This window comes from Euphorbia lathyris, chromosome 3 (assembly GCF_963576675.1).
Source record: "Euphorbia lathyris chromosome 3, ddEupLath1.1, whole genome shotgun sequence".
Taxonomy (NCBI): domain Eukaryota; kingdom Viridiplantae; phylum Streptophyta; class Magnoliopsida; order Malpighiales; family Euphorbiaceae; genus Euphorbia; species Euphorbia lathyris.
Genome location: NC_088912.1, coordinates 21643401 through 21668216, shown reverse-complemented (window position 1 = coordinate 21668216; position 24816 = coordinate 21643401). Strand labels below are relative to the sequence as shown.

The 24816-nt window shown below is 32.2% G+C and overlaps 1 protein-coding gene, 1 non-coding gene and 1 pseudogene across 3 annotated transcripts; all 3 read left to right on the top strand.

Annotated features, from left to right (window-relative positions):
* Positions 1-5415: 5415 nt before the first annotated feature.
* On the top strand, positions 5416-5504 carry TRNAY-GUA (transfer RNA tyrosine (anticodon GUA)). Its single transcript is given in 2 exon segments — positions 5416-5452; positions 5469-5504. It is a non-coding gene; the product is annotated as a tRNA-Tyr (tRNA).
* Positions 5505-13659: 8155 nt separating this feature from the next.
* LOC136222566 (uncharacterized) lies at positions 13660-17478 on the top strand (annotated as a pseudogene).
* A 487-nt stretch (positions 17479-17965) lies between these two features.
* LOC136224574 (uncharacterized) lies at positions 17966-19696 on the top strand. 2 transcript variants are annotated; one of them, XM_066012939.1, is made up of 4 exons: positions 17966-18016; positions 18118-18267; positions 18383-18493; positions 18889-19696. In XM_066012939.1, the coding sequence occupies exons 3-4, from the start codon at positions 18476-18478 to the stop codon at positions 19465-19467; spliced, it is 597 nt and encodes a 198-aa protein (XP_065869011.1). In that variant the 5' UTR covers positions 17966-18016; positions 18118-18267; positions 18383-18475; the 3' UTR covers positions 19468-19696. The 2 variants fall into 2 exon arrangements, with proteins under 2 accessions (XP_065869011.1, XP_065869012.1); XM_066012940.1 differs by having other exon boundaries at positions 17983-18016; positions 18123-18267.
* The last annotated feature ends 5120 nt before the right edge of the window (positions 19697-24816 follow it).

Sequence of the window (24816 nt, the reverse complement as noted above, 5' to 3'; positions counted from 1 at the left end):
AAACACTTCCATAAACAAAGCAGACATAGTGAGAAATGCCGAGAACTTGAACTTGTAACAACACTAACTACTCATGACAGAGATAAACAGTTACAGAGCTAACAAATCGAGTTCAACTAAGCACCCATAACGAAGGCTGGTCCTTCTGATTAGAACCAGTAAAAGTGAAACCCAATCTTAGCCAAAAAGAAGACAGTATAAAGTCAAAAGCAACCATTGGCTCATCGAGACAAAGTAAATCTGGTTTATGCAAAGAACATAAATTAAAAAGGTACCTTTGAGTATCCAGATTCAGGATACCCCTGCAATTCCAACATAACATATTCATTAAACTTAGAGGAAGTTTATTGACCCGTCGTGGTCTAGGTTGAGATGCTTGAGGCTCGGTATCATTGCTTTTGTGCTTCCTTGAAGTGAATGTTTTCCATTATCCCTCCCCATCCTCCATTTTATCAGCCCGAGATTTTGTAGAGGGGGGCGAATGTTGGATGTTAGTATTACTAGGCGAGGCCGGTCTCTCTGGTGAGGAATATAACCAATCAGCTCCCCCGAGTTGTGGGCTAGCCTCCATTACCCCATCCTTAGGGGACTGTAGCTCAGCCATAGGTGGTACAATCTCAACTGGAGCAGGTTTATGCAGATTAGAAATTATGCGAGTCGTGATGCCAATTACTGGTATTTCAGCACCTTTAGAATGATCAAGTACCCGTCAGGAATTCAATTTCCTCTTATCAGTGACAGCAACAGCCGAATGTATTTCTCTAGAGTAGGCTTCTTGTTACGCTTATAATCGTAAGCCATATGCCCAATGCATGAACAGACACGACAGAAACTCGGCAACCGCTCATAGACAATAACATATATCCACTATTGTTTACCTTGTAGCTCAATACCCAGTTTAATTGGAAAATCTGTAGCAAGATCAACATCTAGCAGAAGTCTCGCATAATGTCTGAAATTTCCATCAAGAGTTGCAGCATCAAGACGTAGCAATCCACCACTTCCTGAGCGTGTCTGGTATTCTCCGTGAGAGGGTCGAAATCAGGAACCCGTGGCTGCAATCTAAGAGTCTTTGCCTTTGTGTTAACAACTCCATGAGTGAGGATATGCACCTTAGCGTTCTACGGTCCCAAGTTAACATGAAAATAACCCTTATCGTTTGAAATTAGCCTCCAACCGTTTGAAATTAGCCTTCAGGGTTCTACAAGCGAATTAGCCACTTTCCACAGGGAGTCCCCTTTATTCAACACGAGACGCCCAATAAGCGAATTAGCACATATTTCAACTCGACGATCATATGCTGATTGTGTGATCTTAATGAAAGCTAAAAATTATGATATAGAAAAGTAAAAAGGAAATCTGAATACAAGTTTGCTGATTTTATTTATCAAATAATTATCAACAAGTTTGAAAATCATTATGAGAAGCGATTATGATTATAAGTAGTGCAGTAAACGGGACGAGGTGAAGATTGTATTAACCATCTTCGATCATTGGTCTATTGGTAACTGATTGTTTCCGTCTCCGAATTATAAATAGAGAAAATTTGGTTACCGCGGAATTCTTATTCCCGTTTAAGTTTTTAAATTTTTAAATTTTTTTTTTTTTGTAAAACATCCATCTGTAGTATATAATTTTTTTAAAAAGTCATAAATTACTAGGCATAGGAAATTAACTAAACAATTACAAATAAAGATTGAAAGCATAAAAAGGAAACAAGTCCAAAGTAAATTAACGATATATATTTTTTTAGTTTTTTTTTCTATACTCGGGTATTTAGTCGGGGATCTCCGTTAGGGACATTCAGGGACGAGGATATGACACTTATAACATTCCTACCCCGTCCCTATCTGTCGGGGACAATATAAAAACCATCACCGCCCTGTGGAAATCCCAAACGAGGATTCCCCGTTCCCAATGGGACGGGTCTTCAATGGGGATGAGAATCCTCAATTAATTGACAACCCTAATTATGAGAGAAAAATCAAGTGTGCATGTGAGAGAGTAAAAAATAAAAAAATAATAAAAAAAATAGAGAAGCATTAGTCAAGTTCTCTACCATCAATGGCAGGAATCATCGAAATCAAATTTTTCGAATCATTACACTTCAAAAAGCAGTTCCTGAAGCTCATATACATATCTTAAACACTATAAACACCATCAAATTCGAATTTAACAAACCCAAAATAACCATATCCAAACATGCACTTGCTCAAATATTTAACACCAAAAACCAAAATCACACATGCAAATCCAATTTATAGCTTTTCCCTAAAATCTTAATAGCCCAATCACAAATTTTCACAAGAAAATTACGAGGAAAAGTAAAGAAATCACCAGGGCTGGTCCTAGGCTATAAATTAAGGGGCGTCCGTCCAAGGCCTATAATAGTTGATAACAAGTCAAGAAATTCTAATCGGAATTCGTCTCTGCGGGGGGCGTCGTTGGGATCGACAGGGGGAAGCTCCGATGCCAAAGTTAGTAGAGATTTGAAGAATAAACTGAATTGACAAAGTTTAGAGAAAATATAAAGTATGTGTACCTTTGATAGCCCTAGATGTAGGCTATTTATATAGTTGGTAAGTTGTAACTTCTTGGTTCCATTAATGCTCCATTAATGGCGGGTTACAGAATCCCTTTAAGATGACCGTTTTAAGGAGATTGATAGCTCATTTAATGGCATTTATTGCTATGCTTAGCCTGACCGTTATAAGGCGAATGGTTTTGCTTCTGGAGATCCGCCAGCGGATCGCGATCAGCATAGTTCTGGAGATCAGCCCGTCGAGTCGCCTGGATACGCCATGCTCAGCCGATGAGTGGAGTTTCATCTGGATAATATCCTTCTTGGTCCTTTTAGGATAATATCACAATATTATCAAAAGCCCCCTCTAAATGCCAAAAAGTTCTTTAGGGCTTCTGAGTGCCTTGCGCCGTCATTATTACCTCCATTAATGGCCGCGTTGTTCGAAGCGATACAACTGATGACACGTGGCATCAATGCGTGGCCCGATGACGGTGAAGCTGACGTGACGCATGAATTCGCGTTGACCGGTCATTTTTATCTGATGTACACCAAAACGGAAGGTCATCTATAAGTTCGTACATATTAGTAAGACAAATTGAAGGTTGTACACCATCAATAAAATTACCCCACACCGGCCCATCTGATAGTTTGATCAACCAATTCTCTAGATTGACCGACATCATTATGTAAATATGTATATAATGCTTTTTGAAGAAAGGATCAAAATATTATTAATGTCTGTTCATTGCTTCTTTTCCCATCTATTTGAATTTTTACAGGGTGAATCACATCAACCATATACTTATGATTTTGTAAGCATATTTATCTTAATATATAGAAGGGATAATTACTAATTTGACCCAATCAAGGACCCCAATTTACATATCTAACCCACATTGCCTCAAAGTTACCAAATTAGACATTTTCACCCATTTTGGACAAAACTAACCTTAGTTCTATTTGATGAATCGATCTTCTTCTTCTTCTTCTTCTTCTTCTTCTTCTTCTTCTTCTTCTTCTTCTTCTTCTTCTTCTTCTTCTTCTTCTTCTTCCGCTTCTTCTTCTTCTTCTTCCTCTTCCTGTTCTTCTCTGTTTCAACTTCTTCTTCAGTTCATCTTCTTCAATTTCTGATACCAATCGTTAGCGATTTTTGAGATTTTTGACATATTATGTTCAATTTCCCGTACAAATGGTATATTTTTTGCTTATACGCTTGCTTTTCTCGTTGGTTTTCCCTCTTTCATCATCTGTAATGGTATCGTTTCAATTTCCTCTATTTTTCCATAATTTTTTCCATTTTCCTCAATTGCTGTCGCATTTGTTACGAAATTGTCGCATTTTTTCACAAATGCGACAAGAACTGTCGCATTTCGTCGCAACGATTTGTATACCATTTGTACGGGAAATTGAACATAATATGCCAAAAATCGCTAACGATTGGTATAAGAAATTGAAGAAGATGAAGAAGTTGAAACGAAGAAGGAGAAGAACAACAAGAAGAAGAAGAACAAGAAGCGGAGGAGGAAGAAGAAGAACAAGAAGCGGAGGAGGAGGAAGAAGAAGAAGAAGAAGAAGAAGAAGAAGAAGAAGAAGATCGATTCATCAAATAGAACTAAGGTTAGTTTTGTTCAAAATGGGTGAAAGTGTCTAATTTGGTAACTTTTAGGTAAGATGGGTTAGATATGTAAATTGGGGTCCTTGATTGGGTCAGATTAGTAATTATCCCTATATAGAAACCATTGCTTTATGTTGTAATTATTAAAACATTAGCATGTAAATGTGGAAATAGGAGATGAAGATGAATTTACGTTAAAAATCATATTTAACCTTAATTTTACAATTAATGTTCTTCTATTTTTATGATACTAGTACTGATGTATTAAGCCTTAATATTTTATTGGATTTGGACTCATTACAAGAAAATCAATAGTTAGGGACCGAAATTTCAATCGCAATTCAGTCCATAGATCTGTTTACTGACCGAATATTAAATTTGATATTTATTAAATTTAAATTTATTGTCATGATCATACAACGTGAATATTAAATTTGATTTTTATATAAAAGCTGCCTAGAGACCTTGGTTGTTAATTGAGGAATTTACCTTCTGTTTTTAAGTTATTCACTATAATGTTCAAAAAAAAAAATTAGCTCGAATTACCCTACTAATTTATGTTGTAATTATTAAAAGATTAGGATATTAACATGGAAATAGGAGATTAAATGAAATAAAAAAAGAGGAATTTATGTTTAAAATCATATTTAACCTTAATTTTATAATTAATGTTCTTCTATTTTTATTTTTATGTTCTATCAAATTTTTTTTAAAAATCTATTCATCAATATCATATTAACAGTGAATAATTATTTTTTGTTATTTTTATAAAAGCAATTAAAAGAACATACGTCCTATTTTTTTTAGGGATGTGTTTTCTTTTAGAAATGCATGTTTTTTCATTGATAGAAGTATCGATAGTTTAGTGGAGTTTGATATAATTGGAATTGATCTCTATTGTGAGTGATTTATAGTAGTATTTAATATTATTTATGAGTTCTATATAAATGATCCAAATGTTATTAAATGATAAGTTAGTTTATATTTCGGATAGGTTACGGGACAAATATTAGTGAATAATAGGTGAGTGGATAAAAACCAACATTTTCAATATATAACTCATGGGTTTAAGTGATAGATGATTTTAAGTAAATTCATACTATAAATAAAATATTTTTAAAATGTTAGATGACATTTAACTTTTTATGGACAAGTACATATGTTAAGAATATATTAAGCCAATTTTAAAGAGACTTTAGACCAATGAGTAATTAATTTCCAAAAAACAATAAAATATTTTAGTTATTATTTAGATTTATGATCAGCTTTCCAACATCCGACCTTAGCTCAGTTGGTAGAGCGGAGGACTGTAGTGGTATTCCAACAGATATCCTTAGGTCGCTGGTTCGAATCCGGCAGGTCGGAATTTTAATTCCAAAATCTTTTTTTTTTTTTGGGGTTATTATTGTGTATTAGGATGATAAAGTGGGCTATTCAAAATATTTTTTGGGATAAACTGGTTGTTTTTCAAGCAATTTTTAGCACTTTTTAAATGATTTAAAGCATTTTTTTGCCCTGGTCTATCCAAAATTGTATCATTTGGACTCTGACCTATTATTTGGTACATTTGACCATTGACCTATTCCATTTTGTGAAATTTTACCAAATTTGTATGAATACCTAACAAAATCGTTATCTCATTGATAAGTAACGATATTTTGACACTTAAACTTGAAACATGATATTTCTTAAAGATTTTTCCCACATTATGTGGAAATAATTAATTAGATTAAAAAAACAAATCCTAAACTAAAATCTATTAAGTTCAAGTGTCAAAATATCGTTATTTATCAATGAGATAATTATTTGGTTAAGTTTGAATCCAAATTAGGTGAAAGTTCACCAATTTGGGATAGATCATAGGCCAAATGTGACCAAATAATAGGTCAAGGACCAAATGATAAAATTTTGGATAGATCAAGAGCGAAATAGTGCTTTAAGTTTTTTTTTTTCATCAAATGAAGGATTTTGGGTTATTATTGTATGTTAGGATGATAAAGTGGGTGTTTTCAAAATCATTTCTTGGGTTGTATATTAGGATGATAAAGCGGGTGTGTTCAAAATCATTTTTTGGATTATTATCGTAGATAGGGATGTAAATGAACCGAGACGTTTTTGATGGTCGGCTTATTCAGGCCGTACTTGGGTAAAGCTCAACAGGCTTTTATTTAAAATGCTCATTCCATTTTACTTCGTTGTTATTTTAAACAGACTCAAACGGGGCTGTGTTTGGGTTCAAAAATCAAAAATCAAATCTCAGATCATCCATATAAGTCCACCTATATATATATATATAGTGAGAACCCTTTCTTAGGTGAGGACACTTGCTTAGGTGAGAACCACCTAAAACTACGTAGTTTTGAGTCTAAAAATAATAAAAAAAAAATACTGCTGCCATAGGGGTTTGAAGAGGTTTGAACCTTAGACCCTTTCTTTACACTCCTTATCACTTACCACTGAGCTAATTACTTTTCTTGTGTATTATGTCGCGCGCTCATTAATATACCACTGCACTTCTAGCTTCTATTGTTTAATATTTGACGCATGCACTTATTAATATCGATTAAATGTGCATTATAATGAATTATTAATAGAAAAAAAAGAAACGTGCATAATAATTAATTATTAATAGAAAAAAAATCCAAGAACATGCTCTAATTTCTTATTTATTTAATTCCTCCATATTTTTGTAATTTATGTTAAAATGTTAAGGACGATGTTCTAAATATTGTTTAATATTTGACGCATGCACTTATTAATATCGATTAAATATGCATAATAATGAATTATTAATAGAAAAAAAAGAAATATGCATAATAATGAATTATTAATAAAAAAAAGAAATATGCATAATAATGAATTATTAATAGAAAAAAAATACAAGAACATGCTCTAATTTTTTATTTAATTCCTCTATATTTTTATAATTTATTATATAAGAAAATATACGTTATGTTTTTTCGAACATGAGTTATAAATTATATTATAGAACAAACACGAACTATAAAGTTTAGAACGTATAATATATTTTTTAGAACATACGTCATGTTTTTTTAGAACATGTGTTATGTTTTTTCGAACATGAGTTATAAATTATATTATAGAACAAATGAAAAAACGATCCAGATATCTACTGATTTTTTTTAAAACATTATACTTAATTTTTGGAACATAAACTATAAACTTTAGAACATGTGTTATGTTTTTTAGAACATGAGTTACGTTTTTTCGAACATGAGTTATAAATTATATTATAGAACAAATGCAAAAATGATCGAGATATTTACTGATTTTTTTAAACATTATACTTAATTTGGAGAACATAAATTATAAAGTTTAGAATTATGTAACATTTCTTTCAAAAAAAAAAAGAATTATGTAACATTATTTAGAATTCCGTCCTTAACATTTAAAAACATAAATTACAAAAAATATAGAGGAATTAAATAAATAAATAATTGGAACATGTTTTTGGATTTTTTTGTTCTATTAATAATTCATTATTATGCACGTTTCTTTTTTTTCTATTAATAATTTATTATTATGCACATTTAATCGATATTTAATAAGTGGATATGTCTAATATTAAACAATAGAAGCTACATGTATATTAATCAGCGCGCTCCATAATGGATAAGGAAAACAATTGTTGTTTAAAAAAACAGCAAATATATGGACCATTTTTGCATTTGTTCTATAATATAATTTATAACTCATATTCTAAATAATATAACGTATGTTCTAAAGTTTATAGTTTGTGCTCCAAAAAAGTATAATGTTCTAAAAAATCAGTAGATATCTGGATTGTTTTTTCATTTGTTCCAAAAATATAATTTATAACTCATGTTCGAAAAAACATAACACATGTTCTAAAAAACATAACGTATGTTCTAAAGTTTGTAGTTTGTGTTCCAAAAATTAAGTATAATGTTCTAAAAAATCAGTAGATATTTGGATCGTTTTTTCATTTTTTCCAAAAATATAATTTATAACTCATGTTCGAAAAAACATAACACATGTTCAAAAAAACATAACGTATGTTCTAAAAAATATGTCGTACGTTCTAAACTTCGAAAAAAAATCTTCTGTCCCCAATTCCCTGTCCCCTTCCCTGTCTCCCATTCAATTTTTGACACGTGTCCCTTTTATCTTACTTTATTGCTACTAACTATGGTTAGATATACTTAACTTTGGTTAAAGTGTAGTTAAAGGGACACGTGTCAAAAATTGAATGGGAGACAGGGAAGGGGACATGGAATTAGGGACAGAAGATTTTTTTCCCTAAACTTTATAGTTCGCGTTTTAAAACTTAAAATATATGTTGTTTCAAAAAAAAGTTAAATTATATGTTATAACGTATGTTTAAAAAAAATATATTTTCTTATATAACATAAATTACAAAATATAAAGAAATTAAATAAATAAGAAATTTGAGCATGTTCTTGAATTTTTTCTATTAATAATTCATTATTATGCACATTTTTTTTTCTATTAATAATTCATTATTATGCAAATTTATTTTTTTTCTATTAATAATTCATTATTATGCATATTTAATCAATATTAATAAGTGCATGTGTCAAATATTAAACAATGAAAAGCTACAGTGCAATGGTATATTAATCAGCGCGGCACATATTACACAAGGAAAGTAATTGGCTCAGTGGTAAGTAATTTGGAGTGTAAACAAATGGTCCAAGGTTTGAACCCCTATGACAGCAGCTTTTTTTTTTAATTTTTAGACTCAGTGGTAAGAAAGTGTCCTCACCTAAGAGGAGGTTCTCACTTGATCCCTCCCCTATATATATATATAATTTTTAATAATAAAAAATAAAATTTATACTTAAAAAGAAATATTTAATATATAAATTTATTAAATAAACGGATCGGGTCGGTCTATGTTATTTTTATAACCAAACTGGTCTAAGGAAAAGGCAGGCTTTAGTTAGTCTTGACCGGCCTGAATCTAACGTCAACTTTTCTTGTGCAAGTTCGGCTAAAGGAATACGAGTCTGGACGGACTGGGCCCATGGACATGTATAGGATAAAGTGGGTATTCTCCAGCTTTTTAAGCTTTTTTTAGCATTTTTTACCAAATCAAATGAAGATTTTTGGGTTATTATTGTGTATAATGAGGATAAAGTGGGTGTTTTCAAAATCATTTTTTGGGTTATTGTTGTGTTTTTCAGCTTTTTAAGATATTTTTAGCATTTTTTTATGAAATCAAATGATATTTATGGTAATAAAAATTATGAGAATTGCATAGCAACTTGGATGAAATTATTGAGCCATATAATTGTTCCAAATCCATAGAGTTAAAAAAATGTATGAAAAGCTAGAAATAATTTTAGAAGTGTATATATTAATAAAGTTGTTATTTGTAAGTATATTTTACTTTTTAGAATTATATGTTTATCTTAGATTATTTGTATTATTATACATTGAATTGAAATATTCAGTAACAACCGATAGTAGAGTTCTACGTGGTTCTGCGTGAATTTAAATATCGTTATTTATCATTTTAAATTCGGATAACTCAGAGTTCTGTGTGGTTCTGCGTGAATTTAAATATCGTTACTTATCATTTTAGACCCAATAAGGTTTTGGAATTTTGACTGATACCACAATAAATTGTCTATGTGGTAACATAATCAACTTCATTTAACTTTCCATCCATTTTGGGTGTGATTTTACAAATTCGGATAAGTGAGGGGTCAAATGTGACCAAATAATAGGTCAGGGGTCAAATACACAAATTTTGGATAGGTTAGAGGTCAAATAGTGTGTTTTGCCTAGATTTATTAAACACTATTTATATATCAATAAAAATCTAACAATAGAATTGCAAATATGGTGGGGATTCCCCATCAATATCGGGGATCTGCTCTGTTGGAGACGAAAAATTGCCGATTAGAATCTTTACAAAGCAGGAATGAAGATTGTTTTGTATCCGAAAGTGGGGACGGATATATATTAATAATAATAACAAAACTTACATTTAAAAATATTAATAGATGGGACGGATCGGATCAAATCGTGTTATTTTTATAAATTTCAAGCTCGTTCAAGGCAAGTTTTAACGGGTTTGGGCCTAATATCAATTTTTTTTTGTTTATATTCAGTTCAGGGAACAAAGGTCAAGCTATTTTTAGCATTTTTTTTTATCAAATCAACTAAAAAATTTTGGGTTATTATTGCATATTAGGATGATAACGTAGGTGTTTTCAAAAAAAAATCAATTTGGGTTATTATTGTTGTCGCGGATGCCTTCCGATACTTAGGTCGGGATGCGTGGTCGGCTCGATTTGTCTTTCGTTTTTTAGGTTTCAAGTCGCCATTAATCATTACTTGAAAATGTGTGTGCGGACGTGATTGGTTGTTTATCTGTTTGGATTGACTCTGTATGATTTAGTTTTGATAAGGACGGTCTTCAAAGAGATCAGCGATTCGTTTTTCCAGTTACGTGTAGGGATAAGATGCAATCTCACCCTATCCCACTCGGCGTATCAGTACTATTACGATATTGTGTGTTTGCTATTCGTTTTGCCTTAAATCGTCGATATAAACCATATACTCGCATGTTTTGGGGTTATTGGGTTTAAGTTTGCTTTAATTTGAAGTTACGTGTATCGCACATACGATAAGTAGAATAAAGAGTTTAATAAGGAATACTTTAAATTTATTATTAAATTCAAACGACATTTTCGTATTAATTTGATTGATTTTATTGGTTCGAAATAACATTTCTAATTGATTATTTTTTAATTTGAATCCCATATATTACATATACGTAAAACATTTATCAAATTAAAATTCAGTTTTTTTATTTTATGTATATCAATTATATGATAAGCAAAATATGAATTTTAATAAAAAAGTATTATAAACGTGTTATTAAGTTTTAATGATAATTTTTCTTTATACCAATTTGATAATTTGGTCAATTGTTGGATTCGAGATAATATCTTAAGTTGATTTATTATAATTTGGAACTGCGTATATAACATACGTGTAATTGCATTTATTGAATTAGAATTAGTTTTACGTATATCATATATACGCTAAGTAGAATGTGAATTTTAATAAAATAATATTTTAAGTATATCATTCAATTCAATTGATATTTTCAAATCAATTTAAACTAATTTGCTTAGTTTTATATAACTGAAATCAGAGGCGTATGCACGACTTATGTATGATTATATATTAGGATAAGATTTTTTTACTCGCGTATTACATATACATCAGAGATAAAGTGAATTTAATTAAAGATTACTTTATAATATATTGAGACAAGTTAGAATGTTTTATTCGTTGTTATTTAAATTAGTGGGATTTATTTGTGGACTCGAGACAACATCTCGAGTGGCGTTATTTTTTATTTGAATCCTAGTTAAATCAAAGGAAACACTTTGGATTAATTATTTTACGCATAATTCTGATGGAGATTGAGATCGACTCTTTGCAGTTATTGGAAGATCGCAACACGTTTGAAAATTTTTAACGAAATGAAATGAAGCTAATAATTATATAAAAAAAGACTATTTAGTATACCACCTAAATCAAATTAATTAAGATAAACTAAATGATGTTAATTAGAGCTAAATAATACTCCATATGTTTCATATTACATGTCTTTTTTATAGGATCGATACAGATTAAGTCACTTCCTTTCTGTTACAAAACGCGAGTTTATGAAAAGTAATTAGAATAATAGACTTATTATAAGATAAATAAATAAGTGGAATCAATAAATAAGGGACAACGAAGTCTTTTTTATAATATTCTTAAATTCTGTGCAACTCTAAAAAGATATTTAATATGAAATGGAAGAAGTAAAAAAATTGAGTTAATTAACCTGAAACAACGGAAGTAAATAAACCGATCTAACTAATCAAATGTTTTAAAAAATGAATCGGACTAGTGACAATAAATTTAATTGTAAGTTAATTATAACTAAGCACATAATTGAGGAAAAATTACAAAACTAGATCAAATGGGAGACTCATTTAAATATTTAGACCAAGTATCCAACACATTACATATTTAGACTATTTATTTGTGACTTTTCCAAAACGTCATTTATATATAGCAACTTAATTTTTTTTTACTATTTCTACTTTCTCTCTTCGTTTCTCTCTTCATTTCTTTTTTTAGTTTGCGAACTTGACACTTCGTTTTTAATTATCGACTCATATATACGTAAAATATTTCTCCTTACGAACTTGGCACTCTTTTTTTTTTAGTATTTTGTATGTTTTCTCAGGATAATACTTCCACGCATATGATTTTACTTTGTATTTTCGCAAACTGCAAAGCCTGCGAAGAGAAATACTACTTCGCAGAATGAATTTGCTTCGCAGTTTTCGCAAACTGCGAAAGCAAATTCATGTACTGAAGTAGTATTCAGTTTTTGCTCAGGCTTCGCAATTTGGGGAAAACGTGAAGTAGTATGATTTGTTATTTACCTAAAATATACACAAGTAAACAACACGTATAGCAAAATGACATAAAAAACATAACATTATCAAAATTTACATCAAGATTGCAATAATAATTCAAACCCTAGACTCCAGCAATGGCATGAGTACTAGTGTACCATAGTAAACCCTAATTGGAGTGCTTCCAAGCTTTACAAAAGCAAGAAAAATTGACAGCGTCATACAAAATTAATGGCATTTGGGAGGACATTCAGAAGCAAAAGGAACGAGAACATTTGCTCTTCACTTTTTTCATCACATCCAAATCACCTCTCATTCTGATTAATGTCTTTGTATTCAAACTAAACGGATACTTGAATTTGATGCTTTTGTATTAAACCTTCACAAAAATCAAGTCATTTTAGAAAAATAATGAAAGAAACGCTTCGTAAAAAATCGATAAAGTGAAGTCTGCGAAGAGAAATACAAAGGATGATTTTGCTTCGCATATTGCGAAATTGCAAAAGTTTGCAAAGTCATATTCTGAAAAAAAAATACTACTTTAGAAAGAGATGAAGATGAACGAAGAAATATAGTAAATACTTACATTCTTTCCGCCTTTTGTCATTGAAATTGACAATAAACATATGATAAACCTAAAAAAAATGTCGAAAAATTATGCATTCAATTCGCACAAGATGAAAGAAACAAAAAGATGAAGAAGAAACGTAAAGATAAAGGACCATGCATTTGATTCACACAATAACAAAGAGACAAAGAGAGAAAGAAGGGACCGATGATGAAAAATGGTTTCGATTTGCATAATAAAAAGAAAGGAAGAGAGGAAGATGAAACGATAAAAAGGGAGAGAGGAAAATGAAAGGACTAGGGCATTTTGAGAAAGTCACAAGTAAATAGTATAGATATGTAATGTGTTGAGTAATTGGTCTAAATATGTAAACAAGCCTCTAATTTGACCAATTTTTTCTAATTTCCCCCGTAATTGACTATATATGCATATTAACTTGAGTTAATAACAAATCTTAGCTGAGTTACGTAGTGGGGTGGGAGTTTTACTTAGATCTTCCGACGGCTCTTTCATGGCTTGCCGTAGCCGCCTAGTCCCAATAATTAACGACATCAGGGAGCCTGAAGCGTTATCCCTCCGAGATGCCTTGCAACGGTGTTCTTATCTTAATTGTATTAATGTTATGTTTGAAAGTGACTCTTTGATTGTGGTTAATATTGTCAAATTTGTCGATCCAGACTTGTCTGTTTATGGGTCAATTATCCAGGATTGTAAGATTTTGTTAAGTAGTCGACACGATTATGCGGTGTCTTTTTCTCCACGCCTAGCAAACAGGGGTGCTCATGTTGTTGCACTACATGCCCTGTCCAATACTAACGAGTTCGTATTTTTTTCTGCTCCGGTTTGGTTGCAGGAGACTATTTCTGTTGATTCGGTTTAAGGAATGAATATCTATTTTTCTTTAAAAAAAAAACTTAGTAATGGTTTATGAAAATAAAGTTTAATTAAAAAAGAGAGCAGAGAAGAATCTACAGTGGGGGCAATGGAGGCACTTGCCCCCAGTAAGATCTAGGAATCAATAAAACTACTGCTATTAACTTGGGATTTCTGGAAATTTTGCCCCCTCACAAGCCAAAAACGCCATTGATGTGAAGCTGCTTCCTAGTTTGAGCTACAGAGAAGAAGGAGATAACCTAATATTTTTTGTCCTTCTGTTAGACAAAACGATATCGTTCCACTTAAGTGGGACGACGTCGTTTTGTATAACAGAAGGAAAAAAAATTTACATCGAACGACATCGTCCCTCTTATTTTATTGAACCCAAGGATATTAAAATCCCTAATTTCTGAATCCCTAAACCTTCTTCTCTCTCGATCTTTGATTCGTCCCTGCTCAAAGTTTCACTGCTCTTCAACTCCGGCCGGCCATATCATTGTTTGTGTCCGTCTCTCTCTGGTTGTTGTGTTCGTCAAAGTCTATTGGATTCAAAAACCCATATTCTCTGAACTGCAGTTTGACTTGAAGGTTGGATGGCTTTTATATTGTTTTTTATTTGCTTCATTTATTTTTAATTGGGTTGTTAAATTGTTTGTGGTTGTTTATTGTGTTGTTGTTGAATTGTTAAATTATCTTTAATTCTCTTTTGCTGAAGTTATTGAATACGCTTTGTATACTTTCCCTGTTAAGAAGAAGGGTTTCAACCAATTTAATGTTTTCAACAGATTAAACCAATTAAGTTTAAGTTTAAGTGTTTTGTTGTTTAGTGGGTTGAATTAATTTAATCAAAATGAGTGTTGTCACTGTGAACCAATTTAGTGTGAACCCTTCAAAATCAATTTAACATTTTGAACCAATTAGTGTGTTGAACTAATTTAATCAATTAAGTGTTTTGAACTAATTTAAATTAAACTAAGTAAGGATTGATTTGAACTAATTAACAACTTAACAATTTGAACCCATTAAGCAATTTAACATTTGACTTAACATTTGGCTTAACGAAGTGAAATTTGTAAACATGGCTTAACTAAGTTAAATTTGTAAACATTTGATGAACAAATTAACTAATTAAGTTATTCTAGAAACATTATGAACTTTTAAACATTTAACTTATTTAGTAATCTGTAAACATTTAAACTTAACTTATTCTCTAATGCAGATTATGAAAAAATACTTCGCTAGAAAAGAGTCAATCAATGATCAAGCAACTGACAAAAATGTTGATGCAAGAGAAGAGATATGTTGTTTAAAACAACCTCGGATAGAAATTGATTTGAATGATCTTCCTTCTGATCTTGGATTAAGAAAATTAATTACAGATTATCATCCAAATGATCGAGATAAAGTTCAAAGAGCTTATCTGCAAAAAGGTCCATGTCAACCTCATGAATATGATTTTCCACAAAGAAGAATGGGACAAATATTGAGGCGATTTGTTCCTACATGGTTTAAGGAGTATAGCACTTGGTTGGAATACAACATTTCTAAAGATGTAGCTTTTTGTCTGTGTTGTTATCTTTACAGATCAGATATTGGAGAGCAAGCAAATAAGGATAGTTTTATTATTGAAGGATTTACAAACTGGAAAAAGAAGGAAAGGTTTCAAACTCATGTTGGCGCCTACAATAGTGCTCATAACCAAGCTTGGAACAATGTGAAGACTTGATGAATCAGAAACAACACATTGAAGTATCTTTTGAGACTCATTCAGTTCAAACTCGAAAGGAATACATAATACGTCTAACAGCAACTATTGATTATATTCGGTTTCTTTTACATCAAAGACTAGCATTTCGAGGAAATGACGAGTCTGATGATTCAAGTAATCAAGGGAATTTTATGGAACTTCTAAAGTTTCTTGCAAATCATAATGAAGAGATAAGAAAAGTCACTTTAGACAATGCTCCATGTAACTCTAAACTTATTGCTTCTGATATTTAGAAGGATGTTGTGTGTGCTGCTTCTATTGAAACCACTAAAGTTATCGTCAATGATCTTCATAATGAACTGTTTGCTATTTTAATTGATGAATCTCGGGATATATCTGTGAAAGAGAAAATGGCAATTATATTGCGTTATGTGAACCCAAAAGGATGTGTGATTGAGTGCTTTCTTAGTATTGTGCATGTTAGTGATACAACTGCTTTATCACTTAAGTTAGCAATGGAGGGATTATTTTTCAAGCATGGTTTAAGTATATCAATTTTACGTGGGCAAGGTTATGATGGAGCTAGCAATATGAATGGTGAGTTTAATGGCCTAAAAGCATTGATCTTGAAAGAAAATCCTTCTGCATATTATGTCCATTGTTTTGCTTATCAATTGCAGTTAGCTCTAGTTGTTGTGGCCAAAAAACATGTTCGTGTTGCTTTGTTGTTTAATGTTGTTTCTAACTTATCAAATAGTGTGGGAGCTTCATGCAAGAGAAGAGATCTTCTTCGTGAGAAGCAATACGGTAAAGTTATTGAAGCACTACAAAATGGAGACATAGAAAGTGGTACATGATTACATCAAGAAACTTCTCTTCAACGAGCCGGTGATACACGATGGAGTTCACATTATGTTTCATTGGTAAGCCTAATCGCCATGTTTCCCTATATGATTGATGTGATTTAGGAAGATGGAAAAAATTTAGAGCACAAAGGTCAAGCTTGTGCTTTACCTGCTTTGACACAAACATTTGAGTTTGTTTTCAACTTGCATTTGATGAAAAAGATATTGGGATTTACTAACGATTTGTCCCAAACATTACAAAGAAAAGATCAAGATATCATCAATGCAATAAGTTTGGTTAACATTTCCAAACAATTGCTCCAACAAATGAGAGATGATGGATGTGCTTCTCTTCTGATTCAAGTGGCTTCTTTTTGTGAAAAAAATAACATCATTGTTCCAAATATGGATGATATGTTTGCGGATCAAGGAAGGTCACGAAGAAATACTCATAAAATTACAAACTTGCGTCATTATCAAGCTGATATATTTTATACTGTCATTGATATGCAACTTTCAGAGCTCGATGAGCGCTTCATAGAGAAAAACTCAGAATTACTGTTATGTGTCGCGTGCTTAAATCCTGTTGATTTTTTTTGCAGCATTTGATAAGCAAAAACTTACTAGACTTGTCCACTTGTATCCATTTGATTTTTCTATAGTGCAGATTGTTATACTTGAGAATCAATTGGATATTTATATTTTTGATATGAGATCTGACAAACGGTTTTCTAAGCTTAAAGGAATTGCAGATCTTGCTAAGTGCTTAGTTGAGACAAGGAATAGTGTTTTGTATCCTCTTGTTTATTTGGTTGTGAAGTTAGCTTTAATTTTACCGGTTGCAACTGCTTCAGTGGAAAGAGTATTTTCGGCTATAAACTTAGTGAAAACTCCACTATGAAATCGTTTAAGAGATGATTTTTTAAATGATTGTTTAGTTACATATATTGAGAGAGAAATATTTGATAGTATTGACAATGAAAAAATTATCCAACGCTTTCAACATATGAAGAAGCGTAGAGGACAATTATGAAAGATATTACTTTATGTGATCTATTTTGATATATTGTAATTGGAATTATTTATTTATGTTGTTATTGAATTTTTTTTACATCGTATACGTAGTTTGCCCCTACTATGAAAAAATCCTGGATTCGTCCCTGAAAGAGAGTATATCTAGGTGGACTTAATTGAACTTAGTCTAAACAAGTAGGGACCTAATTAAAACATGGAGGGACCTTGTTGATGCAATTAATATAATAGGGGTGAACATGTGAGAGTAAACAAACATAGAGGGGTTAATTTAAAACGGTTAGAAATTATTGGGGTCCATATATGATTTAGGAAAACTTAAGTATAAGTTTGGATCTTTAGGGTTTTAATTCCTCATTTAGAGCCGCACCTCTTCTCTCTTTTCTCCCTTTTCCATTTTTTTTAAGGTAGCTTCCTTCCATGGCTTCCTCCTCCTCCCTTTTCTTTCTTTCCATTTCTTTTCCTTCCATGGTTTCCTTTTCTGATTTAGTCTCGTTTTCTATTTCAGTTTAGATCCTGGTGGTTTGTCCGACGAAGCAAGAACGGTGGTGTTGAACCAAAGTGACGGAGTCGGACGGAGAAAAAGTAACCGGAACAACTCCTAGTGGGCAGGTCTCGCGGCGGTTCTGGCGGTGCACGGTGGTTGTCGGTTCCGTCGGTGAGTTTTCCCCTAATCTTCTTTCTTCTCGTTTTTTTAGTTCGATTTTTCATTCTCGGTCCAGATCTGATAATTTTGTATTAATGGTTTTTTCTCTTGTTTTTTCTTTGTTCAGATCTATTGATTTCTAATTGACGGTGGTCAGAGACGAAGACGTTGCGTTTCCGGTGATCGGAGTGTCATAGATCCGCTTTTGTGAAGGGCAAAAATGGAAGGAAATAATGGGGTATGTACCTATATGTCTATATGGGTTTTTTTAGTTTAAATTAGTCAATGATCAGTGATTTTTTGTTTGTATTTTTGTTTGTATTTTTTCTTATAACGGTGAGGGTTCGAGTGGTTCCATTGAACTCGTGAGTGATCGTGAGGGTATGTGTTAATTTAAATAAAAAACAAGTTTCAGTAAGAAGTTTAGTAAAAACAAGTTGGGTATTGCTCAATTCTGTTCCCCTCTTCGAACATTTCCGCTTTTTTCATAATTTTGAACAAAAAGATAACAAATCGACACTACAACTACTAATTAATGTCCCCTTTACAGTGGATCAAAATGTACTGAATTGCACGTTTTTTGTCGTTTGATTGGCATTTTTAATAGTTTTTATGAATTTCATCTATTTTCAGGAGCAATTGGAAGATAGGGTTGCCAACGAGATTGATCACAGTAGCCGTTTCGTTACAGACACATCTTTCCCGACAAGTTCCGAAGCTATTGCATGGGCTAAAAGTGTTGCAATTCAGAATGGTTTTCAGCTTACAATTTCTTCACACAAACATGGAGGAAAGCAGAAGCTCATTAGATGTTCACGCGGTGAACGTTATAGAGGAGGTAAGAAAATTGTTGAAGAGTCCTTAAGAAGAAAAAGTAAAAGTAAAGCGTGTGGTTGTAAATTCCAGCTTAGAGTCGTTCAATCTTATGACTGTTCTAGTTGGAGCATAGTGGTTAAGGAAGGAATGCATAGTCATGCAGTTTATCCGGAGGGACACCGACTGTCAATTGGACTCAGTCCTGCATCTAAACAAATTGTGCGTGACATGAGTTTGGCTAAAGCAAAGCCATCTGCTATATTGGCATCAATTCGGGAAAAGAATCCAGTAGACAACCCAACAATAAAACATGTGTATAATTACAGGAATCAGTTGAGGAATGATGGGCTTGAGGGTAGAGATGTGACTACGTTGAATCATACCTCGATGTCGTAGGTGATGGCAATTGGGTTTTGTGTTGTGTTCTTTATTTTTGATAGTCAACACAGTTGGTGCTTTTTAGATAGAGCATAGCAAATGAAATTATTGCTAATTGTGTAGGGTTTAGGGCTATTAGTTTTGTGTAGGGTTTAGGGCTATTAGTTTTTTTGTTATTATGGTTATATTTGTACGTATTAATATCTGAAAATTAATGGATAATTTCAAAAAAAAATGTTCTTTTTAATGATAATTTCAAGAACAATGTCAGGCTAAAAAAATACCAAATTTACCATAGTAAATTGATATCTTTATTGGTATCGTCATATCCGTGGTAATACGAAGGATGTAAGTGTTATCCGCAACAGGGAATTGGTCAGAAAGAAAAAAGGGGTAAGAGGAAGTCAATTGGTTTCAATTTTTCTCAATCAAAAAGCGGATTTCCGAATGTCCGTTGGGACTAACAGGAACCTGGTGTTTCAGTTCACTGTGTTAGTGCTGCTGCAGTATTTGCAGCAGTCACAATTTTATAAACATAAATACTTTTTTAAATTATCTGTTGATTTTTTTTATTTTTTTTAATTATATGTTTATAATATTACAGTAATTTATAGAGATTAATTAATTGATAAATTATTAATTATTAATTTATAGAGATTTTAATTTTTTTTTTAAATAAATTTTGAATTACTAATTGTTTGAATATTGAAAAATTCGTACAAGGAATGAATATGTCATAATGAATTTAGAAGAAGCAACCACTGAAGAACTTGATGGAATGATTGGTCAGCTTGGTTACCGCAATCAAATGAATGTCAACAAATATTGGATTATCCAAGTGAAAATAATGAACGTTCACAAGTCTAAAGTTTAGAAAAAAATTGTTTAAAGTTTAGAAAAAAATTGTGTCGAGTGTTATGCAAAATTCAATTGAGGATGAAACAATTATAACATCATCCACTCTTTTAAATGCACCGAGAATAGTTAGAGATGAAATTCAACTAGATTTAAATTTTAAGAAAAAACAAAATACTATAGATTAATATTTTGCTAAATTATCCCCAAGTATATATATCTACATATAGTTCGAACATATATTTGAAAATTTATTAATTTATAGAGGTAATAATACAATGTATTTATAAAGGGTTGTTCCAGAAAATTATTATCTTATTAATTTATTAAAATTGATCATTTTTTGAACTGGTCCAATTCGGGACCAGAAGAAATTATTATTTTAAAAAGTTTATTAATTTATCGAGTATCAATTTATAAAGGTTTTACTGTACATTGATAAAAATATCTCATTATTATATATATATATATATATATATGAGAAATCAGGTGTGACACAGAAATTTTTTTATTTTTTTTCTTTAAAATGCATTTTCCCAACTTTTTCAACCTCGTTTTTCAAAAAATATTATACCGTTGGACTCGTCTTAATTAAACGGTCATATTAAGATCCATGAAGCTCAAGTAAAAAAAATTCCGGTGAACGGAATCCGGATGGGTGTTTTCCGGCAAGCAAAAAAGTTTCCAGAAAATTCTCAAACAATTTCAGAAAATGTAAAACATTATTCTAAGAAACTTTAATTCTTGGGTCCAAACGAGATTTTTTACGGTTTAGTCCTAATAAACAATTTTCCTTAATTGTATCCATTTTACATCCTTCAACAATTTGTTGGGTAAAAACTGTAAGGAATCTCGCTTTAAGCCAAAAATTAAAGTTTCTTAAAATAATGTTTCACATGTTTTGGAATTTTTTGATAATTTTCTGGACACGTTTGTTATCATACTTACTTTGTTCCAAATCAGTGTACCATTTGTTCCAACATAATAATTATAATGTTCCAACCGAAAATTGTTTTATTTCTTTTCTTTAAAATACATTTTCTGACATTTCTAACCTCGTTTTTCAAAAAATTTTATACTATTAGACTCGTCTAAATTAGACAGTCATTTTAAGATCCCTGAAGCTCAAGTAAAAAAATTCCGGTGAACGGAATCCGAGCGGACGTTTTCTGGCAAGAAAAAAAGTGCCCAAAAATTCTAAAAAAATTCTAAAAAATCTAAAACATTGTTCTAAGAAACTTTAATTCTTGGGTCGAAGTGGTATTTCTTACGGTTTAGTCCCAATAAAATTTGTTCCTTAATTTTATCCATTTTACATGCTTCAACAATTTATTGGGTCAAAACTGTAAGGAATTTCGCTTTGAGCCAAGAATTAAACTTTCTTAAAATGATATTTTACATGTTTTCGAAATTTTTGATAATTTTCTGGTCAAGGTTTTTGTCCTACTTACATTGTTCTCAATCAGTATACCATTTGTTCCAAATCAATGTATCATTTGTTCCAACATAATACTTTTATTGTTCCAACAGAAAAATGTTTTATTTCTTTTCTTTAAAATACATTTTCCCGATATTTCTAACATTGTTTTTCGAAAAATTTATACTATTAGACTCGTCTAAATTAGATGGTCATTTTAAGATCCCTAAAGCTCAAGTAAAAAAAATTCCGGTGAACGGAATCCGGGTGGGCATTTTCTGGCGAGAAATAAAATGCCCAGAAAATTTTCAAAAATTTTCAGAAAATGTAAAACATTATTCTAAGAAACTTTAATTCTTGGGTCGAAGCGGGATTTTTTACGGTTTAGTCCCAACAAATTTTTGAAACATGTAAAATGGATAAAATTAAGGAAAATATTTTATCGGGACTAAACCGTAAGAAATCCTATTTCGATCCAAGAATTAAAGTTTTTTAGAATAATGTTTTACATTTTCTGAAATTTTTCGAGAATTTTCTGGGTAATTTGTTTCTCGCCGAAAAACGCCTACCCTCTTCTTTCATTTTGTTCACCAGAATTTTTTTTACTTGAGCTTCAGGGATCTTAAAATGACCGTTTAATTTAGACGAGTCTAATAGTATAAAAATTTTCAAAAAACGATGTTAGAGATGTTGGGAAAATGTATTTTAAAGAAAAGAAATAAAACAATTTTCTCTATCCTCTCTTTCATTTTATTTACCAATTTACCACATTGCTCTTTTTAATTATCATCAAAACTACGTAGTTTTGTTATATCACACAATAAGTTTCTTGTTAAAACTTAAGCCATTGTCACGCTGAATCTATATATATATCCAGGAATTCGTTTATTATTGTAGGTTACTAAACCTAGCCACTAATTCCCACCTCTGGCACCTAGAATTGACCGAACTACCCTTTGCACTAAATTTCAAAAAATCCAAAACCTCTCAAGAACCCTAAACGTTTTTTGCTCAAATCCGGACAACACATTGAGCCGAATCATGGATGACGACAGAAGACGTAAAGGAAAAGATAAAGTGGTAAGATTCACTGCTTTATTTCGTTGATTTCGAGCTCGTAACGAATCTGTGTTGTTTGTTTTGAATTCGCCGGAATCGCAGGTCGGACGTATGAGTATCACGCCCGACCTGCGGTTCGGGCGTAGGAGCATCACGCCCTCACAATGGTGAGGGCGTGATAGCCATATGCCCTCACCAACGGTAGGGCATGATACTCATACGCCCGAACCGCTGGGAGGGCGTGGTGCTATCACGCCCGAACCATTGGTAGGGCGTGATACTCATACGCCCTACCAGTGATTAGGGCGTGATTCCCTTACGCCCACGTGGATTTTTAATAAAATTTTATATTATTTAAAATTTTAGTAATTTTAGTTTAATTTTAGTATAGTATTAGCATGATTTTTACAATTTTATTAATTTAGGGTAATTTTATAAATTTAGTATAATTTATTATAATTTTATAATTATAGTATATTTACAATTATTTACAATTTTATTAATTTAGTATAATTTTTTTATTTAGACGGAGCGGCCTACTAGGGGTGGGAAATCCATCCCGTCATCTGCTCGTCGTCTAGATATTGACGACGGGGATGATACACCACGCCAAACGAGATTGCGTGGTATAGATGTATCTAGTCGTAGGCTGAGAGGGGCTGCGACGGAGCAGTTGAGGAGGGGGCCGATTGCGGATCAGGCCGATATTCATGGCTCAGAGGGGGCGACTGATTTTGATGACAGAGAGCCCGATGGCTCTTCTTTTCAGGACTACATGGATGTGATTGCCCGGGCAGTGCGACAGTCCGCTGTTGCACATGATCGCGAGGTTGAGGAGAGCGCTGAGCAGCCGACCCCGGGGAGACAGCCGACCCAGCGCGTAGGAGGTCGTTTTGCAAGTACAGGTATTTTTTAGTATAATTTTAGTATAATTTAGTAATTTTTAGTATAATTTAGTATAATTTTAATATAATTTAATATAATTTAGTATTTTTTATTATAATTTAGTATAATTTTAGTATAATTTTAGTATAATTTAGTATTGTTTAGTCTAATTTTAGTATAATTTAGTATAATTTTAGTATAATTTTAGTATAATTTAGTATAATTTAGTATTTTTTAGTATAATTTTAGTATAATTTAGTATAATTTTAGTATAATTTAGTATAATTTAGTATTTTTTAGTATAATTTTAGTATAATCTAGTATAATTTTGTATAATTTTATAATTATCAGGGACAAGCAAACGTCCCAAAGGTAGTGAGGACGAGAGCTGAGTAGTTACTGCACCGGTTGATGGTGGTCCCGTTGATGGTTCCGTGATTCCTAGTTTTCTAGGACATGTTGCCTCACGGATGTTGGGAGTAGAGATTCGGTCGTTTCTGACATGCTACAACAGATCGACAACATGCCGAGATTTGTGTCAGTGGTTATCTGGTGCGTCAGCCGAGGTAAGAATAATATAGTGTGTCAACATTTATTGTAAATTGTATTTTTAACTATAAACATAAAAAACATTCAGTAATTGTATAAATTGTATATGTGTCATTTTACAGCTGAGGGAGATGATCGAGAGGACTGGTTTGTCTCACCTTCCACGTGCCATGTTCAGGAACCTCGACACTCCGCTGTTGACTGCGTTCGTAGAGCGGTGGCAGCCTGATACTAACTCCTTCCACATGCCGTTCGAGGTGATGACTATCCAGCTGCATGATGTGTGGCAGATTCTTCGGATCCCGATCGACGGTCCGATGGTGTCCGAGTCCCCCCTACTGACTCGCTTCATGCCATGTGCATGATGATGTTTGGGGTGAGTCAGGCTGACCTTCTGTTGCCGACTAGTCATTTATGGGCAGGTGGAGGTGTATTTATTGGGTACAGGGGCTTCTCGCTGAGGGTAGGGATGACGCTACTCGGGCCACAGCGTGGATGTGGCTTATGCTTGGATCCACTCTGTTTGTTGACAAGAGTGGAGATAGGATTAGGCCGGCCCATCTTCATGAGGTTTACAGCGGTGTCAGCGGGGCAGCTGGACT